This window comes from Temnothorax nylanderi, unplaced genomic scaffold, assembly GCF_030848795.1.
Source record: "Temnothorax nylanderi isolate EJ_2023f unplaced genomic scaffold, tnyl_v1.0 TNYL_tig0218_pilon, whole genome shotgun sequence".
NCBI lineage: Eukaryota > Metazoa > Arthropoda > Insecta > Hymenoptera > Formicidae > Temnothorax > Temnothorax nylanderi.
The window spans coordinates 258482-275523 of NW_027249280.1; the positions used below are offsets into that span (position 1 = coordinate 258482).

At 37.4% G+C, this 17042-nt stretch overlaps 1 protein-coding gene across 10 annotated transcripts in view; it reads left to right on the forward strand.

The window, feature by feature from the left end:
* The window catches only part of LOC139779301 (uncharacterized), a 100178-nt gene that overhangs the window by 57947 nt on the left and 25189 nt on the right, over positions 1-17042 (forward strand). For 9 of the 10 annotated variants that reach the window (XM_071717627.1, XM_071717628.1, XM_071717625.1 and 6 more), the window contains 2 exons: positions 15290-15358; positions 16601-16707. In XM_071717627.1, the coding sequence (XP_071573728.1) occupies positions 15290-15358; positions 16601-16707 (176 nt within the window). The remainder of the gene's footprint in view (positions 1-15289; positions 15359-16600; positions 16708-17042) is intronic. The other variant, XM_071717624.1, reaches the window with a different exon arrangement.

The window sequence follows — 17042 nt, forward strand, 5'->3', positions numbered from 1 at the left end:
AGTCGGCGAAAGGAATATTACGTGCCATCGAGAATAGAATCCCGATACTTCAGTCTGACAAATTGCAGCTTTGAAGCATGATTTTACATCACGTGATTTAACACATATATATATTATAGTTTTACACACACAGCTCTTGTTTAATTAATTACATAAGTTATTATTTATTCATTATTCATCTATTATATATACGATATTTCTAGTTTATAATTTGATGCGTTCACATTAGCTCATTTGTCAAAATCAATATCGCGTCTCCTGTACGCATAAATAATCCGCCTGAATTTTTTGCGATGGGCCTTTTGCGCGCCAACCGGTTGTGAGACGGTCCGGAACCAGTTTTGAATCGCGGCGAGTGCGCGAAACGGCTGCATTTGCATCGAGCGCGGCTGAAAGGGTGCCAAAGACGCGAGCTAGCGAAATATACGAGCTCTCTCACGCGCACTGCGAGGGGGGGGGGGGGCAACGCGAAACGAGCGGGCACGAAGATTACGATATCTTATTTTTACTCACGTTGAGCGCGTACACCGACTTTCAGGGACGGTGCTGTACGTCGCGGGTGCATCCTCGCGAGACGCGGAACGCGAATTCGTTTCGGCACGCGCTTTATTATCTGAAAAATACAGTCGGGACGGAGAGTGCTTTCACGATAACGTGTAACAACGTGCAATTTCACGGGAACGACAAACGCAGATTATGCTGTATAACGACCAGCCGATTTAATGAAATAGGAAGCGTGGGTAGGAAATGCAAATAGAAAGCGGGTGCAGTAAATATTATGTCACAGTGCGTGGCGATGGCTGCAACATTTTTATATTATTTATTCTTTACCAAAATCGGTTTTCCATCTATTTTTTCCCATCTATTTACCTTTTCTATCTTATTACGAACTCTTCAGACTCGACATCTGTGACATGGCATTATGGGTTAATGCCTTTGTGTAATACAAGATAAAAGTTTCTTTTAACTTGGCTTTACTAAGCAGTATTACAAACTCCAAATACCATCAACGTAATGGTATTTTCACAACTGTTCTACATCTTTCATTAATAAATAATGTTACAAGTTTTCAAGTGATTTTAAATTATGCGAATTTTATTGATATAATTCTGATCCAAGAATCAAACTTATTTAAAGTATTCTAAAAAATTTCATGTTACAATATGTCCTAAACTCTTAGATTAGTTGGAGTTTTACAAACTCCGCCTTAGTAATCGAGCTACATATTTTCAACTTTGTAAACGCCTTTGTCATGAAGGAATTAAAACGTATCGGATTAAATGAGGTTCATTAATCGATTGTATATGTAAGATTTTAGTACTTATCATTAATTCTTTTATTCTCGAGGGAAATGATGAAATATTTGCGTGGTGCTTTTATCATTAATTAAATCTTGTTGTCCTATCGTGTATATTGTATCTTCAGGTGTATAGGGTACCGATATCCGCGAAATGGCAATGAAAACGGTTTGCTCGAGATTAAAACGCGGCGGGGAAAACGCTTTGCCGGCGTGACTCGGTATCGACGCAATCGAATGATATTATCGTCAGCGATTGCCGGTCGCGTTGCGTCGGAGTTCGGCCCTGCGTTGCACCGCTGCACCGGCATAGAGACTATTAGAAAGTCGAGCTCTGTGCGAGTTACAAGTCCCGACGAAACACGGCTGAGCGGCGAATTTCATAACGAGCAGCAGCGGGATCTCTGTCCGTTGCCGCGAAATCCACGAAGCACCTCTACGTGAAAAAGAAGGGGGAAAAAAACGCGACGGAAAATGCCCGCGCTATTTTCTCATTTGCTACCACTTGTGTATTTTTTAATGCGTCGTCGTTGTTCTTCTGAAAATTGCCGCGTTACGTAATTGATTTTTCGGGGAGAATGACAAAACTGCGAGATGTAGAAGATAAAACATTAATTCTCCAGTTATTTACTCGCGGATAATGAAATAATTTTGCAAAATCAATTTTAAAATTTAATATAAATATTTATATATAAACATTCAGTGAATATAACGGTGAGATTTTTAAATAGGAATTTTCAAATAGAAATACGTTAAATTAGAATCGAAAATATTGTATTGATGTTAAATTGAAATCATTAGCGTTTAAATGATCGAATAGCTTTTCTTGACTGAAATAAAGGCTTCCTATTAGTGCCGCTATTACTACAACCGGTGCTACTATAATATTTGCAAAATGTCGTGACTGTTTCATTCGTAACAATTGGTTCCGCGAGTTCGAAAGAGAACAACGAGACCGCGTGCATACATGGCGCATTGTAATTGTACAATGACGATGGGTGACGTCACTGATTGACAAACGGCGCACGCATCGCTTGACAGCTCGCGAACTTCGGCGCTTATCGATGCGGATATAAATGGGAACGTCGATGGAATTTTTCTATGAAATGCGAAATTGATAATATCAGCCGTAGTGTCTCGTCGTGAATGCAAAATTCCGCGCGTCGCGCGTCTGACGCTAAATTTTTATCTCCCGGCAACGCGCTCGGAAAGAATTTGGGAAGAAAGTGCGAGAACGAGTTTACTTCTGAATATTTGCCGTGCAAGAAAACAATGGGTTCTCTCTCGCTTGCTTTGCTCGAACAATGGCCGAGGTTAACGGGATTCGCATGATACTCTGTCGTTACGTAAATTCTTGTAAAACGTTAAATAAAAGTTGGACCGGATATATCCGAGAGCGAATATACTCCGTTGTTCCGTTAATAAGAATAACAATAATCGTTGATATATCGTCGGGAGAAATATGCACTTTTATTTATGCACTTAATTTATCTTTATTTTTATGCACTTAATTTATCTTCTTTAAGAGGACAAATAGGCAATTATGAGAAATGCAACCGCAAATAAAACCGTGTTTCTGGTTTATGTTTTTGTAATCTTTTACATTTTCAAACTTTTGCACGCCCGACGAATTCCTGGATTATTTAATTTATTCCGCGACTTTCAAAAACTCGTTGAAATTATAAACATTCAGATTCTCGTATTTAAAAAATTTATGGTTTTGTTTTACGTGTTTTTATGCCGGAGCAATTAATTTTTTTAGACCGACGTTTTGATCGCAAAGCCGAATAATAAGATGCAGAGATATTTGATAAACATCACTGACCATTTACGAATGAAACAAACGCAATGCGGTAAACGTATGCAGTAAATGTATGCGGTTAAGAACGACGGGAAGTTATTCTTAACCGCATTGCTGTTCTCGAGGGAAAAGAGACCAGAAAACGACGTACGGTAATGAATTATGATTGATTTTGATAATTAATTTAAATTCTATTAACGTGCTTTCGCAAACGATAATTTATTGTGCCGTTTTACATGTTTCTATGCTGGCGCAATTAATTTTTTTAGACCGACGTTTTGATCGCAAAGCTGAATAATAAGATGCAGAGCTATTTGATAAACACTGACCATTCGCGCCTACCGCAGGTTATAAATCGCAATTGTCGCGACAAAACTGCAACGGCATACATTACTACGTTCTATATACAATGCGCATTTGTCATCCATTCCGTCATCCAGCTTTGTTTTGTAAGGCGTTCATTAAACCTGGCCGCGACTCCGACTGCAACTCTGTATCTTTTCTCCGCATCTCGGGAATTCTTGGCAGCCGATATGTCAACCGGGAGAGACGGCACGTCGAGTGCCAGGCGCCAACACGCGCAACAGCTGGCTTGTTGCCGTTGCTTAATAGCCAGATTTTTCGATGCTATATGGCTACCTCCGATGCGAATGAGTTTATCACCGCTGCGACATGCATTTTTGGGTCGTGATGCAATTATTCCCGGGACTTAATATGTTCTCCATTTGCCTCACCGCTATTTTCCGGACGAATGAGAAAAATAGATCTTTATACTCGTGAACTCGCATTACATACAATTTTTTTTACAAGTTCGCGATATAAAATAAAGAAATATAATTAAATATCTCATTTAACATCAACATTTATATTTTGAGACATTATTTGTAAAATCGTGATTGTGTTAAAAACTCTGAAACTTTAATATCTTTGAATCAATGATTGAATCAATCATACATGTATATGTCACAGAATTTATCGCGTTGTTTTTTTTTGATAATTTTTTGAACTTTAATATGAAATCAACTTTTGTTTAATGAAAATGTGACATCAAATTTCCCAATAGTCGACTGAATAAGTAATCGAGTGAAATCTAAGAATTAAGTTTTACAAATGCCAAACGCGCGGATACCGAAACCTTGTTCTTCCGGATATCCGGAGTGATATATGAAAAACGAAAGCGAATAGCGGAATAGTAACTTGATTATATCTCATAATACACCACATTCACTTTTCACTCGCGGCAAATCGTTTACTTTTCACGTGGAAGCCACGGTTAAATGCCGTCGTTTAACAAGATAAATTGTGTAGAAAATGAGTCAGCAATTAATAATAATGATTATTCGTCCAATAATGACGTTGGACGAGCTCGTCAAAGGAAAGATTAAGAGATTGTCGCCCCGCGAATAATACGATCGATACACGACACGAGATGTGATAATTCAGGAGTGGCGAATATCACGCGGAGGATCTTTATAAGCTTATTAAATTTTTTATTATATCGATAATTTAGCGACGATCTTTGAACTTTCGTATCGATTATGTAATATCATCGTAACAGGATATTATAACTTAAGACGCGACGTTAAAATTATACGTTATTTAATTACATTAAATGTCTTTTTAATTATAGTTTATATTATATGCATCTCTTAGATTTTTTTATGATAATTTTTATTAATCTACGATGAGTACTCGCGCGTGAATATAAATGAAGAGCATGAATATAAAGATATGTGTGATATATGCTTATGTATGAAGCAACTACGTGATGTTCTAAAATTAGTGTCTTTTTTTACTATAGATTTTTAAATCGATATACTTTTTTAATAATATCCATTAATTATACAGAGAGCTATTAATTGTTAAATGATGTATTAATGTTAAATTATTTATCAGGGGAGAGTTGGCAATTACCGAGCCCCTAAGAACCGAAGCGTATATCTAAGCTCAGAAATGCTTCAAAAAAACAAACTGTGCAGTTTTAGATAGGTCATTTATTTGGCTATCCATATATCATAGCAATAATCTTGAAAGTTAAACACAAACTGAAATATTAATAATTTTCCAAAAAATGAGAAAACGCGGTATTATCAAACTGGTCTGATAATATCGTGATCAGGTCTGATAAAATCGTGCCCAGTTTAATAAAGCCGTACCTATAAAAATTACTCTGGCTTCAGCCAGTGACATGAAGTAGAACACAATAACAAAATGTTTTTTTTATATTTATGCATTAATATCGTCTAGTAGGTACCTACATATAAAAATAAGTGAATGCGTTAACAAATAACGATCATTATAAATTCAAATCAAAACTTAAGCAACGATCTTTTCTGTAAGCACCTTACATTGTAAACTAAACAGTCTTGGTAACTCTTAACACACAGTTATCGTTATACCTATGAGTATTATACCTTGGGCGCGAAATTATCAAACTCAATCATTTCACTTTACAACCTTAAAATATATAGGAAAGAAACGCGTGTTTCTAAAATCACTTTGCAACCTAATTTTATAGTGTTTTAGCCTATCAAATCCGTCAAATTTATTTCTCTAATGTAAATATTATATTACTCACCTCTTATCGAAACTACCAGCAAAATTGCAACGAACAAGCAGAGAAGCTTCCAGAGCGCACTGTGTTTACATGGACGGCCGGAACGCATTGACGGCGCATGCGGGTGGAGTATTTCGTGTTACTCTATGATATTAACATCATTGTAGGCGCGTAATACAAATAGTTATTGAGATAAACAATGGCGCGGAATTGTCAACCGCGCGGTAATTGCCAACTCTCCCCTAATAGTAAATTGTATAGCTAAAAATATATTTCTTTTTACGAGACGTCGATGGTTTTCAAGTCAAAAACAATCGGAGATAAAAGAACTTTTTGTGAACGTAATTAGATTCGTTAGGAGCTGTACCTTTTGAAATACGAAATATATAATGCGTAGAAAAAATATGAAATTTTTTTATCTTTTCGCACAGCTGTAGCAGTTTTTTGCATAATGCTATAACGCGCACACGACGTGCAGCAGTGCAGTACATCGTTTGCGGCTTTACGATTTATGAATTCATAATTACCGTGATGATTATATCACCGTATATGGCTTGACTCGCGCCACGAAACGTAGCTAGAAAATTAATCCCTGCGTCTAATTGCCATTCCGAATTAACGGCTGGACTTCCATGGCGAAGGCCACAATTTCGGCGGGTGGGCTTTAATTAACGACAAAATGAAACGGCCGTCCGCCGGAAATCACGCGCGCCGAATAAGCCGTTCGATTGGCAATCGTCTCAAAGAATTGTTCGCCACAAATGGTGCTATGGATCGATAAAGCGCATCGATTGTATAACGATAAATGCGTTTAAATTCCTGCAACGATGGCCGACGTACGCGTTACGAATATCGTATATCTCTTGTTTCAAGTTACGTTGTCCTTCGATTACGGCCGCGATATGGCTGCGAAAGGGCAGACAATGATCTAACAAGCCTTTGACATTTATAAGAGAATTAAGTTTGATGTTGCCTAAATTAGAAATTATCTAATTATTTTCTCAACTCACCGACAATCAATATCATTGTTAATCAATATTCCTGTTATTCAATAATTAATCTGATGCCGTAAGGTTGATAACCGATATCGCGTAATTGCAGTTTACATCACCTTTTAGAATTTTAATTAGCTGCCTAATTGTGAACCTTATTTATTTATACCATAATGTAATTAACTAATTGTTCAATCATGATACGTTTTCTACGAAATATATAAACGTGATTGTGTGTTATAACTGAAAATGAAAGCATATTAGCAAGAAAAATGTTTTGTTAGCCCAAAAAGTGACGAAACAGCTTCGTTAATGATATTTTCTTTCGACCTTCGCAATCCTTTGATACTAACAGAGGAGTGTTGTTTCGACCTCGTTTACCAGTTCCTTTTTGAATTAATTGAACGCAGGTATCAATTAGGCGGAAGCTAGATGTCCTCGATTCACGCTGTTTTTTCGAAGCGGAAGCATCTAGCTTTCCATCAAGAAACGCACCGAGGATACGCGATCCGAATAAAATTCGCCTCCTCTGTTTATTTATTTATATCCCATTATATTTAGCACGTACGAGATTTTGTTCCAGAAACAAAAAGAAGATAATTTATTAAACATTTATTTTACACACTGTATATATTTTTCAAGACGTATCTCAAAATATTTATATATTTGTTTATATTTGTCTACATTATAAAACATTTTTCATAAAAGTAATTTTAACAAAATGTAAAGAGCAAGTTAAATTTTCGATGTAACGAAATTCTTAGAATCTCCGTGAGAACGAAATTCCATGTCGCGTCTCTTCTTTATGTCTTTCCTCTTTTCCCGCTTACGATCGTCGACATTTCCGCTTAATTTGCGGGACGATAATGCGAAGAGTACATTGCACGATTGATGCTCCGCGCACAATGGAATTTCCACGTTGCTTTGAGTCACGGCTGCAGGTGACTCGAAACGCGGAAAAAAAATTTTCGTCAACAAACGGGGAAAAGAAAAAAATCCCGCGCCGAGATATGAATTAAAAACGATTAGAACGTCAATTGTAGAGACAAAAGCAATTGTTAAAGTGTATGAGTAATATATGAACACATTGTGTTCTAGGATAAAATTAATCAAAGTTCTATAACTTTAAATCGTTTTCTGACCAATCTCATTTTAAGAGATTTAAAATCATTGAATTTTGATTAACTTTTTTATTATTTATTTCGTATTTAGATTATATCCTGAAAACGTAACAATTATCGTTACGAAATTGATCATTATCTCGCTGTCTTCAATTTAAATATTCACAAAATAGTTCAGTCTTTTTAGGTGTTTCCCTATTCGGTTCTCATAGAAAGTATCTTCAAATGATTGTACTTAATATTTTCTTCAGTGGTATTTTTTATCGCATTTTATTTTTATCCGACTTCGATTGGATATTAGTCATATTATACTCTATTTATATTCCATGTAGTACCTACCTCAATCAGATTCGTTCCCAGAGCGATCGACATTTCAAACGGCATTTCCACGACGGGTTTCGATCTTGCCGCGGCAATGCCATACGGTACATTACATCGATTACATTATACGGGCTAAGTTTACGTCATAAAGTAACGCGGTTTGTGGCACACGAGGCGGCACAAATCGAGTTTATCCTTTGCGAATTCTCGGAGCCCCGCCTCGTTAAAACAACGCCGACAGCCAGCAGAGTTTCCGTCTCGGCGGCCAGCGTTGTTCCCGAACAACCTGATTGCCGCACACCGATATACAGACACAGATACGGACACACACCCACACACACACACATTCCGCGTACTCTCTTTCCTCCGTAAAGTTTGTCTTCCGGTGACGGAGTTTAGCGTAGATATCGATCCATCGTCGAGGACAACGAGTTTCATCCTTGCGGTTCCGGGACGATCGTTAAACGAGTCGGACAACGAGGGGGAAGAACCTCTTCCGGCGTTGTTGCCCGATGAAAACACCGATGCTCGGCCGTGTTTGCTTTGCCGGCTCGTTAACGGAGAACGCGGGGGAATCCTCTTCTCTCGTTTTATCGAGTTTCCTTCGTACCTGCCGGAGACGGTTTTAGAGCCTCACGGACGCGCGACTGAGAGCATTTTCCATCCTATCATTGAAACATGAACGATCGTTTTAATGCTAATCATAATAATTAAAGGTACGATAATATAATATATTCCAGACACAGTGAAGAAACGGCGGATAGCGGATGCGCAATATAATACGACGATTACTTCATGAGCTATGAAACACGGACAACGATATCGATCGATTTGCGCGTCACAAAGGAACTTTACGAAGCCAATATCGTGCTGCGTATCATAAAAAAAAAAAACCCAGTATAACCGTATAATAGCGTGATTATCGCTTGCGTCTATCGGGACAGTGGCAGTTACTGTCCACGATGCAATATTGTTTATTGCTCGTAAATCTTCCAAGTTTTCCGGAAATAATAATAATAATAATGCACGTCTAGAATAATAAAAGATTTCCTGCGAATGTATTTGCGGAACAGACGTGCATAATAAAGTTTTGTCGGCGTAAAACGACTGAATTTATTCGGATCGAACGTAAAGTCCGGATTCGTAACGTTAAGCGGCCCGACGTACCGCGAAAGGAAATCATTTTGGCACGATGCCCCCATCTTGCCAATTTGGCGGGTGGCAGCTTTGTGAAATATATGATAATAGGAGAATAAAGTCAATTCGCGCGTAAAACTTCCGCGATAGAGCGGTGTATTTATTACGCGCTCCTGGGCGAGTAGACACACTAGTTGCGTTATTTCATGCATTCTGATTCCAAAATTGCAACGTGCAATTTTGGCGAGTCCAATTTTCGATGTTCTAGGTTTTAAATACAATTATTACTAATGTTACAAATATGCATTTAAAATGCGTGTATTTTTTCGAAAGAATGATAAAATATTTTGGAAAGAAAAATAAAATATGTACAATATTTTTCAATCAATATGCACGCGAATTCCTGATCACTTTTCAAGTCGCTCTTTCTTCGTTTTTTTCCCTCTCTCTTAGCATGTTCATCTCTCATCGAAAAGAGCGGTTACGTTGCAACTTATAAAGATGGGATAAAGTTCAATATATACTTAAAAATCCAAGTCAAATCCAAAGATAAAGATTCATTTTCTAGGTAATCGAGTGATATTCATGAAAAATAATAGTTCATACATTGTATTTGCGAAATAGTCGATCCTGAGTTAATTTCGAATTTTCGAATAAATATTTTCAGGATTTGAAATGCATTTATAAATAGTTTCTTTCCTAATAAATCGAATCTTTTACAGGTAGTACTCGAACTTTAAAAATGAAATTGTTAGTTTAAAGAATTTATAAATGTGTAAAGATTTTAAATAATTTTTACTCCATATTTTTAATCATATTTTTATTATGTTTAACTTCAACGGTTGATAATCTAACATTTATTATTATAAAAAAATAATGTAAAATAATGTTAATTTTATAACAAACGTTTTGATTCGAAGGAACGTAAAATTTCTAATAAAATACTCATAAAATATTCGAATATATTGGATCCAGGTTCGAGTCTAATTGAAAGTACTGTTTTTATTTTTCGAAGTAATCGTAGAGAGTTCGAAACTACGCCAACAGATTCGAATCTTGCAAGATACTTAATCCCATCGCTGGTTGTGTCATGATGTTGAGAAACAATTCCGGCGATTCCGCTTAAGCAGTTCGTTTAATCTTAATCGCGGTTACCGTCGCTCAATTAACATCCGCTGCCAATGAATCGTCCCCGCGATTTCGCCACGGAGGCTAGAAGATAGAAGGCCGCGAAGGTTTCCCGTTGACGCGCATGCTGTCGGAAGAGACCGAGAGTAATCGGGAGGGCAGCCCAGGTAACAACTCCGGGGAATACGGCGGCCACGCGTATTCCCCGGTTACCTATCGCAGGAAATGTCGAAATGGCTCGCCGCCGCGCCGCTCGTTCGCACGCGCGCGTGCTCGTGCTACCTTTCTCTCTTTCGATGGTTCGTCGATGTGCCGCGCTATCCCAATTCCATCGTGTGTGTAAGAAGCGCCTCGTGCGCGCCGGTCAACGCGCGTGATCTCGGTCACGCAGCTCACCGGCGCGACCGATAGCCGGGGAAATTGCGCGCCGTCTGTGCACGTACCGTCCGTTTTACTATACTGCGCCCAGTGGTGGCGGATTACCGCACGGACACGTAACGACGTAACTCGAGCCATTTGAGTCGCGTTCAAGCATAAGGAGGTCATCCGAAACTGTCCATTATTAACTGTTAACTGCGTCAATTGCTCGCAAATCAACTGTTTACTTTGCATCGTCGCTAGAAGATTTCACGGTGAAACTTTTTCCGGATAGATTGAAATGCGCCGAAATGGATCAGTTCTCTTTTTTCCTTGGCGACTTGACTTTCATCGTTTCCAAAATCTTTGCAATTTGCGTGTTTTTGATGTGCACTCCATTAGGAAATCTTACCGCGAAACTCTCTTTATGAAATATTCTCTTTATTATTACTATTAACCCGAGAACGGGTGTCTGCACCCCAATTAAAAGTTATTGTTATTAATTACATATTGCATATTTTTGATTGTTCTATAATTTATTAGTATTTGAGGACAATATGTATATAGATTTATTCAACGTTTTCTGGAAAAAAATAAGAAGAAACCGAAAAAATATAAAAAAATAAATAAGCACATTATAAAATTGCTTTGTCGTGAGCTCCATTTTTTCGATACTGGGGTATAATTCATCGCAGACACCCGTCCCCGGATTAAGTTTTTTGTTAATAATTGGTATTATTGATTTGATTTACGTAACAGTATTTATCTATGAAAACTATTTATAAAAATTCAAAATGTAAAAACAAAAATATAATATTTAAAATTATGAAGTAGTTAAGAAAATGTAACTGATAAGTATTAAGCTTGAATATAACTAAATTAGATAGATTGCTGCAAAATATTTATCATTCTTCAAGCTTTTAATAGTAAAAGAAAAATCAAAAATTTAAAAAAAAGTTGAAAAGAATTCTTCCTAAGTAAGAAAAGAAGAGCATACCGAATCCCGTGGCAATAAATCTGCTTCGATTTTGCTGAAATTTCGTTTTCAGTTTTGTTTGACAAATACAGTGGATCAAAAAAGTACTTGCACACCCAGTTAGTTTTCTTACAATAATTTTATTCGAAGGAATAATACATAATTACGAATTCATAAGTAACTTATTACATATACCTACTGATGTATGTAATAAATTACTTATAGACACAATTCGAAGGAATAAAACATAATTACAATTCGTATAGTTATTGTAAGAAAACTGGGTGTGCAAATACTTTTTTAATCTACTGCATGGGAACACCTAGTACCAAGCTCACAGCAAATATAACATGCAATATCAACACTCTAATGTTATTCTCTTTTAATAGCCAAAGAATACGCATGCTATTCTCTTTTATATCTTTTAATTTCCATACGATAAATATAACACGTCTTACGTCAATCAGTTTCTTAAGTCGTCACTGTTTACCAGTATGTGAATGAAACCATGCGAAACCGGGAAACTATAAGGAAAACGCCTGCGAAAAAAAAATTACTTCTCGTCCACATTGCACGCAGCTGTTTGCAGTTGCCTACTTCCAGGCGCTACTGCAACAATTGAAATAAGAAAAGTAAAGAAGTATTACCGAAACATTTTTCGATTGACATATTACGTTACTGAAATTTCAATTTATTTATTGTATAATTCTTTGAAGTAGGTAATCGCATCATTTCTTTATTACCATTCCGTCGGCATGTTATACATTCGAACAAATACGCGGTCTCGGTGCTTAAAGAGAATTTCAGGGATTGATTGGTAAAATCGGTGGTTACAAAGTAAACAGCTCTAGGAAGAATATATATATATATGAATTTGTGGTTCGGGCTCGGAGGGATTAATAAATTCTTGATATTGCGTGTATCAGCGGGTAAATATTTCAGAATGCGGTTGTATGTTTTCGTTGAAGGTCCGGTCGATTGGCTCGGGCTACGAATTTATTATTTATATCTCCGGTGGCCGAGAACTCGCAGCGCAGTGACTTATTAATTACCGCGGTTCTCTCGACTCATACCGCGATTTCCATAATTAACGTAATACACAGTTAACATAATGCTATGCATGTTTCGACGTGCAATCGTGAAATACGTTCTCAGTAAATACCTCAGCGCCGTCTTTCAGCTTCAGCCCTGCGCAGTGAAAAATCGCGGACGTATAACTCGCGACCCCGCGAGGTGTTACGTAAATATTTGTTTTTTGGCGAAGTATTGCCGGAGCGTGAAAGCAACGGTCGCGTAAACAAGAGCCATCGAAATTGTGCCAAAGCTATTTATACCTATATCCGCTTATATTTGCCCGAGCGCGGTGAAAACAGCGCGCGCGTTAGGTCACTTAATTAAATATTGTTCGACAATTCACTTTATTTCCTATCCGGAATGTCGCACGGTAACATTAATTCCACCGGCGTTCAGACTGTTTCGGATTAATTATTGGCATACCGTTGTATATGATTTAACGCAATAACGTAATTTATGCTGCCTAATCACCAGTAAAATCCAGCTTTGCACAAATTGCGAAGCCCGTACGGCCGCGCGATTAAAACGAATCACATCCGAAAGAGCGCTGTATATATTTTGTGCATTGTTACTTCCCGCCCGCCTCTATATTCAGATGTACGATGTGTACGACTGCAAAGTTCCAAATTTATATCTTTCGAAACATAAAACGTTTTCTCTTAGTTTTGTTTAGTGTATACGTGCGCACCTTTTGGCTCATATTGCTTCTGGTTATTACCGAGTTGTTAAATGTTACAGCGTAGAGACGACCACAGTTCTATGAAAACTTTCTTGAATAGTTAACAAAACTGCCTGAAAGTATCCAATCTCATCGTTTAATAAGTTTAATTTATCGGCAGTATATAATTTGATTATATTCACCCAATAAATTTATCTTCCAACTCCTTGCCTGTGATACATTTGTATTACATAGAATAATCAAAATTATTTTTTATTAAGAACTGCTAGAATATATAGTACCGGTTAAAAGTATTGCATCACAATATGGAGAGAGAAGTCGTTACTTTTTATTCGTACATAAATGTTATAAAATTTTATTTTAGTACTGTTACTTTATGCTGTGATACGAATACTTTGAGAAAAAGAACAAAGATCTTAGTGATTTAATTGACTTATAATTATCGTTGATGATAACTTGAAACAACGTAATTAAATAACAGTACTAAGATAAAATTTTATAACATTTATTTATCTTAATGATTTAACGCAATTAAATCATTAAAATCTTTGTTTTTTTTTTTCAAAGTATTTCTATCAAAGCATAAAATAACAGTACTAAAATAAAATTTTGTAACATTTATGTACGTCTTTCTTCATTAAAGTAACGACTTCCCTTTCCATAAGCGATGCTACACTTTTGACCGGTATAATAGGTACTGCATTTCTTACTATTATTCTTTACAAATAATTCTCTTAAGCTGCAACGAAAAGAGGAATGAATTCTTCTCGTTAAATAGTTAAATCCACCAGACATAACGTGTAAAATTTACAAATTAAAATATGTCTGTAAGTTAGATTATTGCGCGAACAAATACACGCACGCGTTGTTTCGAGAAGAGAGCGAATTTCCCGACGTTTCGGCAAACGAGGAACACCGTTTCGAAGCAGTAACGAGCGCGAACTTGCTGAGCCACGTCGAATGTAATCGAATTAAAACGTCGGATGCAATTAGCGCGGGAAGAGATGCGGCCTCCCGTGTACGCGCGAGTGCACGCAGACGTTTTACCTTCTCAAATTGACCGAATCGAGTGCGGGCGCTGCCGCACGAACGTGCGACTGCATTTCCGCGATTCACGCTCACGTATAGCGCAGATAGCACTTGTCGCAGCACGGATCGCGACAAATAACACAGCTGCATGTGCATCCAATAGACTGCTATGATGCATTACGATCAATAGTTATCTGATGATTAGTTCGATTGGATTTTCTGAACGTTTTATTGTTGATTGCGAGCATCCTGGCTCTTGCCGAATTGCTTTTTGCACCTACGCTTGTTTTTAATTTGATTTATTGACAGTTTCTGCGGTACGCTTGGAATGAGATTTTCATACTTAAATCGAAGACACGTTTTTATGAATAAATATTTTGGAAGAAGTAATACTATTGCTTTAATTTTATATTTTTATTTATTATAACGAGAGAATTTCTCGAATCTTGAGTATTTCAGTGAGATTTAAAAGAAGAAAAATTGTTTTGCAAACAGACGTGATGAATTAATATTGTACTATTTCAACAAAAAAACTGTGAAAAACACGCTGTACTTGATAAATCGCATGTTCATATATTACGAATTAAAATGTCAAGCACGCAAGGTCGCTCATTAAAAGTTCCACGAGAGGTTAAAATACTTTGAGTAGGTACTCTGCGCGTGGAAAACAGTTTTCCGAGTAAAAATTACTTTCCAAGCGTACTGCAGTTGACTTTATTCTTTCATTTTAATTATGATTTTAGTTTTTTTTTAAGCTCCTGCGCACGTAGATTGCATGTGTTTTTACCATCCTTGTTTTGGATTGTTTGTTGCATCCCAGGTCCAGGCGAATGTCCCAGGACGTCACGACCTCGAAATCGACGGAAAATCTCTCAGCGTCTTATTTCAGGTATGCAAAACACCTACGCTCTATCGTCATATCTCGTCATCGTCACTTCTCTATTTTCTCCGGACTTCAACAGCGAGAATTAAGTATTATAAATAGTTATGATCTCATTATTGTCGTTGATGTTTAGAATGTAGTATGATTGTGCATCCTTTATAGAAACGCACGCAAGATTGTACATGAAAAGCATGTAGGAATGCAAATAGAGATTTGTAAATAGAATTCTAAGTTTTTCGAACAAACATATCGTTTTTTTTATCGTAAGTCTAGCCGTAAGATGACCGCAAAAGAAACTTACGTAATAACGCGTACGTCTCTCTTCCGAATACGTATCTCTTAAAGAATTCTATACGTTTCTGAAAAGTAAAACCTGGAACAACCCTATATAGGAAATCGGCAGAAATGTGCGGCTTACAGCAATGAGCCGTGTTGCTATGACATAACGCAAGTTCATTCACCGACTTTTTCATTCACGTTTCTTTCTTTTTTTTTCCCTCCCTACGACGCGTTGCACTATGTCGCGTTATTCAGTTCGTAGGAATCTCATTGGGCTTTATCTCTGTCGGCCACGCGTCCGTGGACGACACGACTTATGGAGGCAACCTGCACGGCGCACGGTTCGTTGCATCGTGAAATTGCGTTTTGTTATGGCTAAGCAAGATTGCCTCCTCTGAGCTGAGCGTTTTACAAATAGTGTCGCGCCAAACTATTAGTGTCTAACCGCGTAACGTCCCACAATACGTTTCCTGCGGGAGTAAGTGGACAAATGGGCTCTCTCTCTCTCTCTTTCTCTCTCTCTGTCTCGAGTCGAGAGAGAGAGAGAGAGAGAGAGCCCATTTCCGAATTTGCTGGCGACTTGATTCCATTCCAGGGACGTAAACTGCAAATAGAAATACCTTTTCATTACCCGATATTCTCGCGCGCGTTTGTTTTCGTTACTCGGTATCATTTTCACTTTACATTTCGAGCTATTCTAATTTCTTTTTTTCAAACGATTTTTTAAAACAAGTTTATCGAATCGATATTTCGTAGTTTGGAATGAAAATTGCAGGGAATTTAAAATTAATTTTTGAAAACGAGCGCACGGAATGGAGTGCCCGCATCGCGACTCATTCTCTCGTTTTATTCTATCTCTTCCGATCTATTTTTGCAGATTTCGCTCTGCTTAATCAAATTTGTTGCGCAACGAGCCCGGGATATAAACGAGATTAAAGCTAATTAACGACTGCGTTTACTCTATTACAGGAGCAAGAGCCGTAGCGTGGATCATGGATTTACGGCACCCTTCGATTTGGACGCTCTGCGGAACAAGGTCGAAGGACGCTTCGAATCTGTGGATAAACTCTCGAAAGGTGAGTACACGTTATTGCATTATTAATAATTGAAACGGTCGGCATCGCATCGGATTTTGCGTAAATATTCGACACGTCGTGGATCCCGTTTATTCGCAAGCGTCATTAATCAATCATTTTCAGAAAGAACGTCGAAATTAATCATGTTTTTTTAAATCGCAAATATTAATTATTTCTTTTAGACACTTTACGCATATAATTCATACGCATTTTAAACTTGACATTAGCCGAAAACATTCAGACGATATTAAGGATTTAATATTAAGCGGCCGCGGCAATTTATCTTTTTTACTTTCGAACCGATACGTCATTGTACGACACACATGCCCTTTCTC